The sequence below is a fragment of the Passer montanus genome, unplaced genomic scaffold (assembly GCF_014805655.1).
Source record: "Passer montanus isolate IOZ18808 unplaced genomic scaffold, ASM1480565v1 scaffold7, whole genome shotgun sequence".
NCBI lineage: Eukaryota > Metazoa > Chordata > Aves > Passeriformes > Passeridae > Passer > Passer montanus.
This window is the reverse complement of record NW_024372147.1, coordinates 12,594,851-12,613,177: the sequence shown is the minus strand read 5'-3', so window position 1 is coordinate 12,613,177 and position 18,327 is coordinate 12,594,851. Positions and strand designations below refer to the sequence as shown.

General features: G+C 40.4%; 1 protein-coding gene across 1 annotated transcript in view; it reads left to right on the top strand.

Moving 5' to 3' along the window:
• Positions 1 to 613: 613 nt before the first annotated feature.
• The window catches only part of SLC1A1 (solute carrier family 1 member 1), a 47,847-nt gene continuing 30,133 nt past the window's right edge, over positions 614 to 18,327 (top strand). The window contains exons 1-2 of the mRNA XM_039729816.1: positions 614 to 788; positions 14,271 to 14,411. Of these exons, the coding sequence (XP_039585750.1) occupies positions 698 to 788; positions 14,271 to 14,411 (232 nt within the window). The 5' untranslated portion in view covers positions 614 to 697. The remainder of the gene's footprint in view (positions 789 to 14,270; positions 14,412 to 18,327) is intronic.

The window sequence follows — 18,327 nt, the reverse complement described above, 5'->3', positions numbered from 1 at the left end:
CATGTGAAGTGCAGAAGTGACAAGGTTTCAAATTGCAGTTTTTGCTGGTCTCCTTCAGGCCTTAGTTACCCAGTTGTTTTAGACAGAAATAGGTAAACCTCAGTAGTGTATGGTTAGAAACGGAAGACATCAAGTGCAATTAAATAACATAAATTAAACATTAATTCTGCTCTCTCCTCCATGTCATTCATCAAGACAATGGCAGATTTTGGTTGGGCTTGGCTGTTTGTTTTTTGCTTTTACCATTGAGCCAACGGTTTGGCAATCAAAATCAGCACGTTTATAGATATACTGAAAACCATACACCCACAGGGAATTGGGTCCAAATATTATATATGCTTTAATCAACCTTATGGTGGGGAGGGAGAAGGAGACCATTGCCAGCAAGCTGAACACGAAATAAACGCTTCTTGGCTATTTTGGTATTCAAGCCTACCAGGGTCAAATTCCATGGGGAAATCTGACAAAATGTGTGTGTACCTGCTGCCCCCGGTACTGTCAGCAGGAGCTGGGTGTGCTGGCCGCAGGTGGGCCGGACGGGCGAGGGGCGGGCGGGGGGCCGGCCTCTCCGGTTGCCAGGTGATTACTCCGCCTCCCCGCAGTAACCCGGCCCGGCTCGGCCCGGCTCGGCCCGGCCCGGCCCGGCCCGGCTCGGCGACGGGCGACGCGCATCGCACCAGCCCCGCCGACCCCCGCCATGGCGAGGGCGATCAAGAAGGGATTCATCTGCCCGAGCTTCGTGAGGAAGAATTGGCTGCTGCTGAGCACGGTGGCCGCCGTGCTGGCGGGTGAGCGCGGGGGCAGGCAGGGAGCGCGGCGCCGCCGCCCCCCGCCCGGCCTTGCCGGCACCGTACGGCCTTGCCGGGCGCAGGGGTGGCCCGGGGCCCGCGGAGGGGCGAGGGGTGCAGCGCGGCCGAAGGGCAGGGCTGGGCGGCTCGGCGCGGTGCTAACGACCCGCCCGAAAGGCAGGCGAGGGCGGCCGGCTGCTGTGCCCCGGCATCGCCGCGGCCGCGGAGAACAGCCCCGCAGTGTCGCGGTGCCGCGGCGGTCGGGCTAGAGCGGGGCTGGGCGCGGGGGGACGCGGCGTTCGCAGCCCCGGGCGGCCGGGTCGGCAGCGGGGACCCGGGGCCCTTCTGGCCGGGCTGGCTCCTGCCTGCGTCCCGCCGGCCCGTGTGGCAAAGGTCGGTGATCGGCGGGGGGAGACGGCCGTGTGGAGAAGGCGCCGGGGGCTGTGGGCGCTCCGTACTGCGGGTCCCCACGGCGGGCCGTGCCCCGGGCCTCTGCAGCTCCTGAGGGGGACGCAGCCCCTGCCTTCTGCTGGTCTGCAGCTGGCACCTCCGCCGAGGGAGGCTGCAGGGCCGGAGAGCGCTGGAGGTGGCTTTGTGGAGCTTCTGGTGGCCCAAACGAGCGGTGCAGCTGGAAGAGTTTGGCAGTGCCGCCCAGCTTTCTGAGAGCTTTTTGGGGGTGAAACGTCTGGCAGTGCCATCCGGCTTTCAGAGAGGCTTTCAGGGCCATCATTGTAAAGATAGCAAGATATATCCCCTGTAGGTCAACAAGTTTCTGAAGGAAAAACGAGTTGAACGCCATCTTACTAAGGATAAGTGGGCAAAGACGGCAAAGAAAGTGCGTCAAGTTACTTAGATGAAGAGGTTTTTCCATAGGGCATAATTTTGGCCCTATTTATTTCATTATCTCCTGGTTATTATTTGAAAAGCCTCGTTCACTTTTTTCTCCTGTGGAGAAGTGGTGCTATAAATACTTTTGTAACTTGCTGTCTGGGTCTCTTTCCGATGACTTTTCTGCTAATTTGAATTTTGGCTGGACCATGCCTACTTTGGTGGAAATTTGTTCTGAAGAGAATTGTTATTTTGGAATTCCTCCCAGTTATTTATAAGCTGTAATCAGAACCGTGCTTACATTAACATGTGTGTTTTCCTCAATACGTTCAGTGTTTGAAAGATCTCTGGATTTTTCTTACCTCATTCAAAAAATATTTTCATGAGTTTTGCATACCAAGTGCTAACGGCCTTGCTTTGAAAATCTAACTGTACAACTGGAGGAGTGTGTTTATGTGTCTGTGTTTGCATGTGTACAATTGCTTTTTCGCACACTCCTGTCAGGTAGTCTTCCAGGAGTTGGCGTACTTACTTCCGATTTACAGAAGTGGTTAAGAAATATTCCCCTCTTATTATCTTCAGTGTTTGTAGTTAGAATTGAAGAGTGTGATGTGATTCTACGGGTGCAACATTCTGAAAGTAAATTTCTCTGAGAGCCACAAAGTATGACAATGCAGGGGCTGTGGGGGCAATTGACCCCAATTCCCCTAATACCCAATAGAAATTCCCAGTAAGAGGACAGGCTCTCAACACCTGCTGTGTCCTTCAACTTCTCTGCCTGCTGCACTGTAATTAACAGTCCATAACCCAGGGGAGCTCTGTAATACTGTCAAAGAGAATCTTCATAGTAATTCTGTGAGTCTTGGACCAAATTACCTTTTGCAAAGAACTGTGTATCTGCGGCATTTCCAGTATTTCTCAAAGGTGAAATACAGTGCATAAGAAGAACAGTGAAACCCTTGTGAAGATGGAGTTAAATGATATATTATTGTTTTACTACAGCATAAGGAAAGTTTGTAATATACCTAGAGTCCACAAACCCTTCATAATTAAATTTGCATATTCATTCTTTTTTTAATATGCCCTGGGAAATTGGTCTGAGGTTTGTTAATGTAGTTAGTTTGGAAGAACAATTTACATTTATGAGTAGAAGAGTGGCACATCATTTTCAAAGAAGAAAATGGCTTTTCAGAAGTGTATGGAAGTAATAAATGCATCAAGCTGTGAAAATATGCTGTGAAAGCTGTCCAGCTTTGCAAAGTACCTGATATTCCTACACTGTAATTTGGAATCGTGATTTTTGCTCATCATCCTCAGAGCCATGTTCAGCATCCAACTGAAATATGCTTATCTGTGCTAGTACCCTTACTAAGTTGAAAAGTTTTCCTGATTACTTGTGTGTGGCTCAGAAAAGAGACAAAAACAGAACCCTCTCAGAATTCCAAACACTTCTTCATTCAAGAGTATTATTATCTTAAGCATTCAACCTTTTGCCTGTCCTTTCCCTTTTCAAAAGTACCAGAATTTCTTTCATAGCACAGTATGTGGGGGGAGGGTGTAATTTAAAGTGTGTACACGACATATCTGGAGTGTCATGTCTTTTGGGTGAAAACACCTGAATGCATATTCAAAGAAAACAAAATTTGAGGCTCAGATGGTTATTTTCCTTGCCTTAGAAGAGAGTCAGCTTTAGGCCACCAACTTAATGTGAAGAGATGTGTAACCAGGAGAGCAGCAGCCTCACACAAATACCTGCAAAAGGAGGTGTGTTTTGCATATTTTTGTTCTACTGGCCTTACTGAGCCAAAGCAACTGAGCTAACAAAAGTAGTTTACAAGTCAATTTGCTTCAAGTGCTTCTTCAGCCCTTTATATAGAAAGTTACATTGTTTCCAGATTATACAATCAAGGCAAAATAAACCAGAAATATTCCTGAAAATTACTCACCCTGAAACAGGTGTCCAAAGGGCAATTGCATACAGAGAGTTTAAGTCACACTTCACAGGTTTCTCATGGAGTATTTCTTATTTGTCATCACATTGTCTCCAAAAGGTCACTGCTGCAACGCAGACAAACCAGTCATGAAAGTAAAAGGCTGATTATGTGTAAAAACTTACTCATTAGTCTGTGTGTCATTAGTCTGATAGCCTGTAATACTGATACTGTGCAGTTCTTCAGCAGAACAGCTTTTTTTCTTACCATGGAAATTTAAGTGGAAGTGATAATTATACACAAGTTGCATTATTTTTAATAAACTGGTAATTTTGAAATCTATTAGCTTTTTTTTTTCTTTTTTTCCCCCAATAGCAGCTTTGTGTCTGGGAAAGATTATTCTGAGGGATTATATTAACCTAAATTTGCAAATACTTTTTTAAATCACTGAATAGAATGTTCTGTCACTTCCTAAACATATTCAGAACTTAAGATACCTCTGAGTCTCTCTGTGACTTGGGATTGGGCTTTTCTCAACAGCACATGTGTGGGACACTGAAATTGTTCAGGTATTCATGTGGAAATATGAGAAATGCAATATTGAGATTGATAAAGAAGGAGGAAGCTAATGGCACTGGAGACTGTGAATGTCAGGTGTCCTTTCTTCAGCCCTTTGTTCATCAAGGGTGTGCCAGTGCAGTCTCAGTAAGAGGCAGCAATAAACACTTTTGTGCTCTGCCATTACCTTCCTCCATCGTTCTCCTCTTCACATATGTATATGGTCCTTACGCTGTGCGCCTCAGACACCACGAAAAAGGAACCAAAAAGGAACCTTCGTGCCGTGCCGGGAGCCGGGTGGGCGGCACAGGGGCGGCGGGAGCTGTCCGAGGTGGCTCGGGGAGAGCCGGGACCGGGCAGCCAGAGAAGGCGCAAAAACGCGAGCCAGCGGTGATGTAAGGCAGGAATGGAGTAAAAGAGAGGGCAGGGGGAAGGTATTGAGGCTGGAGCATGCCTAAACACCTGACTTTTACACCTCTGAAGTGAATTTATTCAGTCTCTGCAGGATCAAATGCTTTGTTTGTGCAGTTCCATTGTTGAAAGATTTGGGCTGGCATCAGACCTCCTTTTCCCCCTGCATTTGAGAGGGAGATTAAAATATGCATAGTTTCTGTTGTAACGCCAGCATTGCAGAAACTTTGAGGGTTGTGACTATAATGATTTACCAGGATTTGGTAAGTGCGCTAGCCACTGAATCTTCTGGTTTGTGTTTTATGATACCTCCTAACAGTTTATATGCCTTTATTCTCTATAATGTTAATGGAAGTTATTATTTTATATTATAATATTAAGTAGCAATATCTCACTTTAAGAATATTTATTTTTTTCTAGACAAGTCAGGTCCATTCACACCTGCTAAATGAAGAGCTGTGCTCCCTTTGTAATCAGGCACAAGGGGATTTGACAGCTGGTTTTAATAGCAGTAGTTCTGCATTACTGGAAGCCCACCAGTGCATTCTTACAATAATGAATGTCTCATAGGGTGAAGAAAACAACAGAACAATTAGTAACCTATCACTCTGTTGATGGCCTTTCCCAATGCAGAAGGCCACCTGAATCCAGGGAGCTCACCATATTCCTGAGGTTTTTTTGCAAATGTTGACTGCAGCCTCTAAACCCCCAAAACCTATTAGCTCTTTCTGACAATAAGTTGCTTCTGTCTCTAGCAAATCGAATTTGAATAGCAAAAGCCCTTTTTTGATATGAAGTAAGGTTTCACCATTTTCCATTTCTCCCTCCTTGTACCCTTATCAAAAAGTGGCCTCTTAGCTTAGGCTCTTAGCCTCTTAGGCTGTCTTCAGTACCATTTCTTGCTTGCACAATACAGTGGTAAGGTTCCAAACAATGAAGTAGATTTATAGTCTCTTGAAATACACTAGCAAAACCAGCAAGAAGGATGTTCTTGGGGAATAAGGGGAATATAATAATACAAAATAATTATTTCTTTGTTTCTGACAAGTATAGCTGTATAGCATTCTTTTCCTTCCTTGAATTCTGAAGTGTACCATTTTATTAATTTGGAATTATAAAAAATGAAGACCAAATATCTTGAATAAACTGTGGTAGTATGGAAATTGAAAAGAAGACTTTCTTCTTGCTGTGCTTCAGAACAGCATAGATGATACTTGTGACTTTTTATGCCTCTTTAGACAGTGATGATTCTTATGTCTGTGTGTCTCTGTAACACTTGCCAACAGTTTGATATAGGATGGGATCTCTTCAGAAATGTATGAAACACAGCAATTCTGAGAAAATGTCTGAATTTAATTTTAACAGTGGAAAGTAAAATGCAGAATGATAAATAATTTCATCTGAGAGTTTCACGTGCCACTGAGGATCAAAATGCTCTAAGTCAGGAAGTCAGGCAATGAAAGAATTCAAAGGAAATTGAAGTTAAGCATGATTCCTCTTTTGAACTGTTTTGAAGCAAAGAAAACCCATCTTTTGTTTTTTCTTCTGGCATGTAAAGTTTTCCAATTTTATTGTTTGTTTTAACACAGTCTCTGGGTTTCACTTAATGTGAGTGAAGTGAAACTATCAGTAGAGCTGAATTTTTAAATCTTAGGAAAGGATGAGCCTAGTGTCAATTTACACTCTGCAAAGTCCCCAAATGACTGAAGTCTACCAGTATTATTTTTACATTTGAAGCAAGAACACCAATATTAGTATCAGCAAAATATTTACTGTGTCAAATTTCCCAATATTATTTAAGGGAAGATACGGCAATGTAATTGCAAAATATTTTTTCATTTTATATTAACATTTTAGAAAGAAAGCATAAAGACACTTTCATCTTATACACCCTATCAAAAAAGATAATGTTCAAGTTTAGAGTTGCAGTGTTTGGAAGTCTTTTTTTTTTTTTTTCCTACAAACACCCCATAGGATTTGTGCAAGGCATTTGTACTTATAGTCCCACAATATTATCTTGTGCAGTGAGAGCACATCTGTATCACATCTGAAGATCAGGGCTGTATTGGAGTTAGCGTTTCAAATTTCATGGTCTTTTCATGCTTTTGGAATGGCAAACAACTTGGCCTTGCTTCATCTCAGCTAATTTTCTGGGTCATGTATCTGATTTCTCAATGCTTTGATGTCTTCATTAGTTTCAGAATAACAATGTTTCTGCATGTTACTATCTGTCTATCTTTAGTGTCCACTAAATTCCCTTTCCATCTGTTTATCTCAGTCACAATCATTCCATTGCTCTTGCAGGAAGGGAGAACTAGAACAGAATGTCCTGTTTACTGTCCTTTTCTCTCATCAAAGAAGCAACAACAAGGGTTAGAATCTGGCATGTATTTCCAGTTACTAGCCTTCACCTGTCTTATACTGCTTCCAACCATTTAGGTTCTTGCGTGTTTTAGGGATCTTAAGTAAAGATGCATTTCTCCTGATGTGCTCTACTGAGCTAATATCTCTTGGGCTATCCATGTACAAAGGTGCTTATACAGCTTTGGGATAGCAAGCAAAACATTGTGGAAAGAGAACAGAAAATCAGTGGGCTTTTACAAGGAAGGGTGAGAAATTACTGGGTTTTTTGTGTGTGGCATTGTAATGGTGCCCATGGTACTGTAGTATGTCAGGCCATATAAGCAAATCATTAGATGCTACAACTGGGAGACATGAATTTCTGAAATGACTGAGAAAAGGGGTCTAAACAAAAACACTGCTTTATAAATTGTAGTGCATTTGGAGACATTGTGAAAGCACTAAGACCTATATATGTCTGGATGACTGCATAGTTAAAGAAGGCTAACACATTATAGATGGATGAGATAAAGGAGAAGGGTAATGGTTTTAGAAGTGATATCTGAAAGGGGTCATAAGGAAGGTCTGCAAAAGAAGAAAGACAAGTTACTGTTGTCAGGTTACCTTTCAATTTTACTGTAAAGCACAGGAATAGAGAGATAGAAGGATACCCCCTGGGTTATCATATCCAGCCTCTGCTGCTTTGGGTTACACCATTGTAGATAAAATCCTGTTACATGTCATGTTCCATCTCAAAGCTATATAGGCTATTTGATGCTGTACATCCTCCTAGGAAGCAGTATTCTTCAATCTAATGGTCAAAAGCCTTACAATTTCCACTATAAATGTTGTATGCATCCAATAATTAAAATATTGCTCCATCACTATCACTAGTATTCAACCATTTTCTATATTTCTACCTCACTCATCTGTGGTGGACAACCTAAATTCTTTCATCTCCTCTCAAAAAGTAAGCTCTTAATTTTTTAAATTACGCTATAGTCCTCCTTCATGTGTGTTCAACACTGAATTTGCTTTTCCCAAAACCTTAATGAGTTTCACACAGTATTTCCCAACAGAAAAAGTGCTTTCACCAGGACACATCCAAATTCATGAAGAAATGTAGGTTGCATAGCTGCTGGGATAGGCTTGTCATTTTCCCCAGATTGTTTAGTTTATGACATGACCTTGCTTATAAAATAAATAAATTTGTTATGTTTGTAGGCACAGTACTTCACAAACACAATAATTCAACAAGTTGCTGAAAACTGAAAGAAAAAATCTTATCTCTGATACAACTTAGTTTATTTTTTAGTGGTAGATTCTGTATAAGAGTTCTAGCTAAATGAAGCACAGTAGAAAGGTTTTTCTTCTTCCTTCACCTGTATATTCTTTTTTTCTTGGCTTTCTCTGAAAGAAGTTGCATCTGCACATGGAAAATATTTGGAAGATATGTGCAGGAGGAATTCATCTACACTTTGTTTGGATAAAGGAGAGGAAATCCAGAGTCCAATAGAAGACATTGTTAAATAATCAAACTGGTTAGCCCTCTGCATGTTTGGAGGGTGTACTGGTTCAGATTCAGCAGAACTGTGGTCACATAGGCACAGGAAAATAGGCACTGTTTCCGTTTTCCTGGCTGAGTGAACTAACTGCTCTTGGTTTGACTAAGGATGAGGTGTGCCTTGTGCAGGGCTGCATAGCAGAGAGGCTGCTCTGTGTTAGTGGTGACTGCTACAGGCTGACTGCCCTATGTTGTCAGCCCTGTTCCAGGCTCCTGCAGCACAGAAAGTAGTAGGAGTTATGTGGGTTTGCTGTTTGCGGTAGCCTTCACCCCCACTGGAGAAGCTGATTTTTCCCCCTTGGCCAGCACTCCACCTTGCCTTCATTCCTGAAGGTCCATCACAGGGAGTCACTCTCTACCTGAACTTTTCTCACACTGCAGTCAGATGACAATGTGTTACTTGTGTGGAGGAGTTTACAACCACTGCACCCTCAACAGAATAATTGGAGAGCATCAGGGGGTCTCACCATGGCAGAGGACAAGCCATCCTCTTATACATTGCTACTAAATATTCTTCAGTACACCAAGAGGTGATATGGAAACTTTCTTCTGGAAGATTTCTGAGACAAATCAGAAACTTCAGCCTGCAGTTTTTCCAAGAATCCTCTTTTTTCAATCAACATCAGTATGTTTATTGGAAGGTAGAATGTAAAACAATAAAATGTGTAATATTAGAAAGTATTAAAAATAATGCAAAAAGAGCGGAAATCATGTGTTTATAAGCCTTTGTAATATATTCTTCCACACTCTCTCTTTTAGTGTCCTGTGGTAGGCACTGTATTTCTTTGCACTGAGAGACAGCCTCAAGAGAAACTCTGTGGAGAGAGCAGAAAAAAATTGGTTTTACTGAAGGACTGAGAATGTATCACACTGCAAAACTCCCTCCTGCCTGTGCTGCAGTTTGACATGTTTATATTGAATATTTTGTATTGTGTTTGAAATCAAGTCAGTGAAGTTTGTTTGATAGCCTTTTCAGTTCCATGAATCATCTGCTGCGAGGTTAATCCAGTTAAGACTCACCAAAATGATAGAAGTAATTGTGTTAGTCTGTCATGTCTGTGCAGCATATAATGTGAAATTATGAAGAGCTTAATCACTTAGTTAATAGCACAATAGATATTGCTACAGTACAATTAAATAATAGCAGGTTTGAACAATCTGATTTCTTTTTCTTCTTTCAGTGCTGTGTCAAAGCAAAATTCCTATAACTCCCACACTGTCTATCAGTATCAGCCAGGGTCACTAAGTCTGCTTCAGTGAGAAGGAGTTTCTATATTGTTAAATTTTAAGAAAACAGGAAAAATAAGTACCACAGCTTATTTTCAGAGCACTACATGTACAGAACAGATAATTTTACAAACCAGATTAGAAGTTTTACAAAAATATATGCTGGATTTTTTTCTTATTTGCTTTATGGTTCATTCCTAAGGGTCATTCACATAATAAAGTCAGTGGTAGGTGAAGGTGATAGGCTGTTTCTTCAGTGTCATGCACACTGATGGAGAGCTCCCTGTCAATTTAAACTATGCATCCCAAACCAGTATTCTCATCTGTGAATGTAAATAACATGAGGGAGTCCCACCTGTTAGATAACTTTTTTCTTTCTGTTTTATATTCTCTTTCAGTGAGAAACAGAAGTAGGCATGTCTATGTGTGGATTTAGGTTATCTGTTTCTAAATTGTGAGTTATTCTACCTGTGAAGGTAAAGGAAGTAAAGGGGCATGCTATCATACCATATTCTTATCAGGGATGCAATCAGGTTCTGAAGAGCAACTAATGCACAATAGTAACAATGTAAAGCAAATAAGTACAGTAATGTCATACTGCATGTCCTGAGCAGATTCAGATACTCAGGGTTTCTGAGTTTTCAAATTCAAAATCTGTGTTGTTGACCTCACAAAAAAGAGTTCAGGGTTTAGCTATCACTTCCTGAAAAATTATAAATGGTGTCCATGATGGGTTGCTTGGCGGGCTTCTGAATGGCCAGCACATTTTTATAAGTTTATAATAGCTGCAGGACAATCTATGACATCCCATGTGTGCTTGTATAACTGAGCACAGAGATTATGCGAATGTTTTGAACAGACTGTGTGTAGGTTTTTTGCTCATTTTCAAATCTGTGTCATGAACTGCAGCAAGGTACTTGAAGAAAAACGTAGTACCCCATAATCATTCCCATACAAAGAATTTACTTTTTCCTTAGATAACATTTCAGAAAGAAAAGCAATATGCAAAGAAACACTCAAGATGGAGATTAGATTGCAATAAATTACTGTTCACCAGATACCTAGATGTCACAGAAGTGGTTTTCCAGATAGACAGAAACCTCAACACCATGGTGTCCCAAGACATGTTTTACCTAATTTCTGTGGTGGACTCACCGCGCATACACAGGCAAGACTTGTTCTGCCACCTTATTACACACAGCCATCGTCTCCTAGGTCCCGTAGAGCCTCAGGCTTGGCAGATGTAATTGATCTAGTGCTACATAGAGTGGAGCCAGTTACAGGTGCTGGGTAACCCCTTGCAGCATTTTCTGCTGCCCTTTTTCTGAGTAATACAGTGAAAAATGGCTCATCCTATAGAGAGGAAACTTGCATGCCCTCCAGCTTTTTAAGCTGGGGCTCCTTTAAAGTTGGGTGCCAGTGGGTTTCACTTGGTGTGCTTATATTCAGTGGTTTTCTTCTGCTCTGTTTTTCTTCTTTTGTTCTTCTCATCCTCACCCCTCACTTGCTTCGTCTGTATTCGCTCCCTTTCTTTGAAGGATTTTCTGTCTGTTACCAAGCTTATAAAAAGCCTTATGTGCTACCTGAGAGAATAGTAGCAAGGAGTTAGGACACATGATGTTTCATTTGGTTTCAGGCAGGAGAATTGTTCTGTGGCCTTCATTGTGCATCACAATCTGAGGGACCCAAAGTGCACCTTTCACTTGCTGTCTTGGTGGCGCTGGAAGGGGAAATGTAGACACCATGCTATATATCCTGTACTATGCACAGTTACAAGGATATATTTTCCTTAAAAATTTAAATTAAAGATGTCAATTAAAGATTTAAAGATGGGATTGTACCATTTATTCCACCGTCACTCTTCACATCTGCCCAATACTGCAGAAATCTGGAGCTTAAGCAGAATGTGTCATTTACCTACAAGTAAAGGATTGCTCTTGTGGTAAAAATCATAACCTAACTTAGCTAAGTGTACAAGAAGGAAAAACAAAGAGAAGAGATGGAAAAGAAATAAAATCAATTTATCATGGACAAGAAGAAAGGTGGAGTGGTTGAAACTCCTCCAGAAAAGATGAAGAGAGCACATTTTGCTCTTCAGAAAGTAGAAAGAAATTATTCCATAAATTAAAAAAATAATAAAAAACTAAAATTAAAATAAGAATAAAAAAACTAAAAGAAAGGAATCCTAATATATAGAAACAGCTTTGAAGACTGTAGTGTATTTTAAGGTTGTTAAAAGTAATTGTTAGTTTTAATTTCAGAAATAATGGAGTTATCAGTAGCATTCATCTAGAGAAATTGAGATTTTTATGACACTTCATCTCTGCTTAGGGCTGCTATTATCAATATGATATTAAAAGCAGTGGTTACCATGTGAAATGTGTTTATGCTGAACCACACTTTTCTGTGTTATAATTCCCAGAAGAAATTTACAACTTTGGAACTTGGTTATTGAAATGAGGATGAAAAAGTTCTACATATGTCCATTTCCTGTACAATAGCAAGTTTATTCTGCTGAATTTCTAATCTTCTCTTGTTACTGTTACAAAATAAAATTTCTTATATCCCCATTATATATTCAAGCAGCATATGCTAAATGCTAACCACAGTTAAAAAGTAGCTGCATTTTACTGTAGTTTGGCATACTACACAAGTTAATATGGATATAAGTGCTTTGTCTGTAAAGAAATTGCATGAATAAGGAATTGAGAGCAATAATGTAATTTCAAGAGATTGTTGAAGTTCTATTCTCAGCTATTGTCATTAGGTAAATAATATCCTCAAAAAAAAATCAGAACAGGTGTAAGTATGTAGATGGAAAATCTTAAGGAAACCCTGCTATAATTTTGAGAGCATGGGGAAATTTTTGTAGTGAAATCTAAAGAAGTGGAAAACAGAACCCTCAAGAATTAAAACAAGGGTGAATCTTTCTACCTGCAAGCAATCCTGCTGAATATACAATGATCAGATTTCCATCCGGTCAAATATGACAGTCATGTAGAATGAAAGGCAGATGGTTAGAACATGTCTTAGTCATACCTGCTGAAAGTAAAGTGGCATTACACAACTTGCCATAAACATGCAGTTCAGTCTTGCTGCAACTTAAGCAAATGTCTACCCTAAGTTGCATGAATTGTCTGAAGACAGAAATTATCTGTATGGTTAGATTCAGCTATTTATTCTAGTGCTTTCAGGATTGAAGCCTTAGCAACTAACTTCAATTCATGTAACCATTTTGCAGATGGAATTTTATCTTGCTTGGGCTTATCTAAAAGTGCAGAGTAAATATTTTCAACCCATCTAATTCAGTAGATGAAAAATAGATATCTCAGATGGAATTTTATCTTGCTTGGGCTTATCTAAAAGTGCAGAGTAAATATTTTCAACCCATCTAATTCAGTCCGTAGATGAGAAATAGATATCATTGTATCTTATCATTCTTTAATCAAGGTTATTTGCATAATATTGCAAATATCTTCAAGGTTGTTAAGATTCAAGATTGCTCCAAGGAATTCAAACTCTCTGTATTCATTGGCAGAGATTACACCTTGATCAGTTGACTAGAGCAGCTCATTTTCTTGGAAGGTTACCTGGTTCGTTTTCCATCTGTATTAACAGGAAAATCTTGGGGTTTTTAATCTGTTTTAATTTTCATTTAGCTTGATTTTGATGATGAGGAGTTCTGACTTGTTCTTTCATTGGATCCAGTTAGAAACCGGATCTCTTGATCTCTTTTCATTCAAGACTGAAGCATTACCAAGCTTCTGTGTGAAACAACAGTTCCAGTGCTTTTTAGACACTGATCAACATATTTCCTGTAACAGTCATTTTAATTTGAAAATCATGTTGGAATGGAAAATAAAGGTATTGCCTGTCAAACTGATGAATTTTTTCTTTTAGCCCATGATTTTTTTTTTCTTTTGGTAGAACTCTTACCTGAGATTTATCTCAGAAGTGGGAACTGTCTGATAATTCATATAATCCAAAGATAAGAGGATGTATAAAGGTTCCTTGTGCCACGGCTCAATTACTGATTGAATTTATAGTCTGATATTTGTAAGCCGGTTGTGTTGTGAAATGAGCAGAGTGTATTTTTGTTGTTCTGTTTCCTGGAAGTTATTAAATTAATTTAGTGATTACAGTCACTCTCTTTCCTAATTATGTAGAGCAGCAGTTACGGAAAGTGTTGCTGCTGGCTAGGCTTATTTTCACCAATAGAAATCATCTGAAGTATTTATGTCACTATGTCTCTTTAGTGTTTGGTAGTATTTATATAGTCTATTGATTTTTTTAATGCCAGTTATGGGTCTTCTAGAACTAGTGGGTACTAGTTACCCATTAGAAGGTGGGTAAAAAAAGTCGGGACTGGACTGATAATCGGAGCACCTAATCAGATTTTTCCAAAGACATACCTAAAGACATCCTGCTTCAGAATTATGTGTTATTACTTTGCTTATCATTAGAAAAGGAAATATGCGATCTTATCTGATTTAGGAGTTGTGCCATAGTTGTAAAAACATGTTTATTTCTTGCTCTTTTTGTTCTGCTATTTTTTCTCCTTGTCTCACGTGTTTCTATTATAAACTACATCTAATTCGTGTAACATTTTTATGTCCCTTTTAGGTATTGGGATTGGCGTGCTGGTACGGGAATATGGCAATCTGTCTAACTTGGATAAGGTCTACTTTGCATTTCCTGGGGAATTGCTGATGAGAATGCTCAAACTCATCATTCTGCCATTAATCATATCAAGTATGATCACAGGTATGACTGAAAATGTACTGTTAGCTTATGGGACTGTCATTGTGGTTAGCTTTCTTTCCAAAGGAAACAATTTGATAACAACTAAAAACAACTTGATAGAACTCTATACTGAGAAATAGAGATTTCATATCTTTAGATTAAATTATTTCTTTATATAATGAGAATGAGAAAAAGGTTGGAAAGATTAGCATTATTATCTATGACATTATATAGAGCTGTGAGCTAATAACTTTGCAAATCTGTGGATTCTTGTATCTCTCCCTATTTTCAGAAGTGGGTTAAGCACATTGCAAGACCAATTGGTTGCAACTGAATATTCTGAGGTAAAGTTAAATGTTATAAGCAGTCTCATTATGCCATTTCACAAGTAAGGGAGAGCTGATCTCATAGCCTTCTGTCATAAAAAGAGGACATTCATGACCTATACTTCCTTGATATCAGCAAACTTCCTCAAGGTACCTTGCATGAGCTCTAGCATTCACTGAATCCTTCTATGAGTCCACTTGTACTTCCCCAAGATGAAAACTCCTTTGAACCAAACGAGTCCTTGGGAGACTGTGTGGCCAGGAAGGGAAGAGGGAAGAAAAGCTTCCATCTTCAGGGAAAAGCAAGCAAGCTGTTGGCTGGAACCCTGCCCTGAATGCTAGAATTTTCTAACAGTTTACCCACAGAGAAAACTTTGGAAAGATTTGGTGGAGAAAGCCCAAAGCAAGGAGACAGAACTGAACGTCAAATAGCCTTTCCTTAGAAATAACTTTTTTTTCAAAAAATGGAAAGCCTTCTCTTTATTCTTTAAGTCTTTACTGAGGGTGCAAGGATTGTGACTATTTTCTTTCAGCTTCTTGCAGTGAATCAAGACACATTGGTCCTGTTTCATCTCCTCAAAAACAGAAGTTTGACAACATATTCATGTCCAGATATTCGTATCTGTAATGTAGGGTGAGAGGAACCCAGTGTTAGGATTGAAATGGAGAATGTCAAGAGCTGCAAGATCCAGAATGAAAAGCTGCCAAAGGCAGAGTGAGAAATAATGTCACAAAATAGTCAAGGGTTTTGTCCAAAGGAATGAAGGGAAGTTAAACAATTGTTAGTGTGTAAATGTGAGGAGAACCTTAGTCTGTGTCAGTCCATCCAGGAAAAACTGCCAAGATAAGACTAAGACATTTCTTTTTTTGAACAAGCTTTTATTTGTGAGTGAAGTTGGGCTCATGTCTTCAGAAAGAAATTGGATCATTAGAATAATTATGAAATTAATTCTTTTTAAATATATTTGTCCAGCACTTACAGGGGAAACAAGAATCATCCTGTTAAAAAATATTGTGCTTACTTAATGTATAATGTTCCAGTATGAGTAAACTGCATTTGTAACTACTAACGCAAGCTTGGATTTTACAGATTGCAGATTACAGTCAAATACAGAAATGACTGTATAATTGGATATGCCAAGGTCAGAATCAGAGCATCTCATGGGGTGAGAATGAGATGCTCTGATTCTGACCTTGGCATATCCAATTTCCTTAGCAAGTAAGGGCACATTTTTTCTACACTTCTATATTGGAATTTTAGGCAAGGGAAATGCAACAGGATAAATAAAAACAGAAGCTACTTCGATAGAGTATGTAGAGCTTTGCAAATGAACCACAAATATCTGTGCATGATGGTTTTCACTATTCACCCGTATCTGTCCTCAGAATGTTGATGATATATTGTCTTTTTTAAAATGGGTATGTTAATCTTCCAACCATCAGAAATGCACATTTGAATTGAACAAGTAAACCTGTGAATGATTATGAAGCATACTAGTAATTTTTCTTCTTTTACGCAGAGTCATATAGAATGATTGAGGTTGGAACGGATCTCTTGAAGCTATCTAATCCAATGCTCATGCAGGATGTAATGGTTTAATACTAACTAGCACCAGACAGCCCCAAAAATCATTCACCCACCCTCTTCTGTTGTAGTTGGGCAGAGGCGAGGGGGGAAAAAAAATTAGCAAAAGGCTCATGAGTTGAGATGAGGACTGGGAGAAAAATACTCTAAGGGCAAACGATGTTCAAATGTAAAGGTATAAGATAAATTTATTACTAACAGAGTCAGAGGAGGAGAATGAAAAGTAAAATAAACCTTTAAAACTTTTCCCCTGCCAGGCCCTCCCTCCTTCCCACTGACAGTGCAGGAAGACAGGGCATGGGGGTTTTGGTAGTTCTTTGCCTGAGGTGCTCTGTTCACTCAGGGAGAGGAGCCCTTTCTCTGCCTTGCCGTGGGGTCCCTCCCATGGGCAAACAGTCTTCCCAAAACTGCTGTGGCATGGATCACTCGTCCACAGGGTGCAGTCCTCTAAGGACAGGCTGCTCTAGTTTGGAAGCAAGGGCTCTCTCTCTCTATCTCTGGAAGCAGGGGCCCTCCCTCTCTATTTGGTTCTCCCATGGATCACAGCCCCCTCCAGCATCCACCCACTCCAGCATGAGCACTTTTCCCATGGGCTGCGAGTGGATCTCTGCATCCCCATGGACTTCCTGCATTACAGGGGGACAGTTTGTTTCACCAGTCCTCATCTTGGGTCTGACACTTGGAGCACCTCCTTCCCCTCCAGGCATCACTGACGTTGATGCCACCAGGTTGTTTCCTCTCACACGTCCCCACTTCCTCCTCTTCTCTGATTAGAAGAAAAACTGCTCTGTGTAGGTACCATTGTCAGCAAGTTCTACCAATCCAAAGATTCCTGCAGGATCCCACAGTGCTGAGAGGTTGATCTCGTCCAGGTTCCATGTTGGGAGTCACTCGTGGTGTTCTGCTGCCAGCCAGGCACCCCCGCCACCATCGCAGGCGGTGATGGCTGCCGTGGCGCTGGTGCTACTTAACTTCTCTCTTCCTGTGGGGTCTGGGAAGGAAAAAGCCACCACCACCTCTGTCCTTCTGCCCATCACAGTCTAGTTAGAGTTATGTACCAAATGAGCCATTGTAATTATCTCTGGTGCACACACTTAACCTTCAGCAAAGGCACAATAACATGACAGTCTTCTTCTGTCATGGTGAGCTAATTGCATTCCCTTAACTTGTATACTAAGAAGAAATTCATTCTGGACCAGCTGAAATGTTGTTGCTACGCTAACTGCAGTAACTTTGAAAATATTCTGGCCCCAAGTGTCTACCACTGAGGGTGTGAACACATACACAGGTCCAACAGCTTTATTACCAGATACAGGTCCTATAGGTATCTGCGTAATGCATGCATTCCAAGGAGGTGGACATCGTCAGAACACGTCTGGTCCCACCAAAGACAACCAGCCACATGCAGATTGTGGTGCTTTCCTTGTATATCCTACATTTAATCAAGAATGATGAGGTTTCTTTGGAGAAAAATGCTTTTGGGTCTCATTCTAGAAAAGGCACTGCCAAATGCAGAAATATGTGGCCTTGCCACTAACAGGAAGACAAACAGTCCTGAGCTGTCTTGTTTACAATCATAGCTAAAGACAAATCATGCATCTCCCGTAAATTTTTCATTCCACTCTCTGTTTGCTTCTTTACAGTAATTTTTGAAAGTGTGAATTTTGCTTTTGATCTGAAAATTCAGAATTTCAAGGAGGTCATGTGGTATAACTTGACTTTAGTAGTAAGGTTTTTGACACTCTCCTGTAACATCCCGACAGAACAACTGAAAAAAATACAGGTTAAAGAATTGTACAGTGAGGCAAATTGAAACCTGTCTGAATGGGCAGACCCAGAAGGCTGTAATCACCAGCACAAGTCTGGTTGGAGACAAGTAAGTATGATGTACCCAAGGATTCAATACTGGGGCCAATCCTGTTTAACATTTTATCAATGACTGATGATGGAGCTGAGTGCTTCTTCAGCAAATTCACAGGCTTGTTCAGTATGGAGAAGAGAAGGTTACAGGGAGACCTTGTGCCAA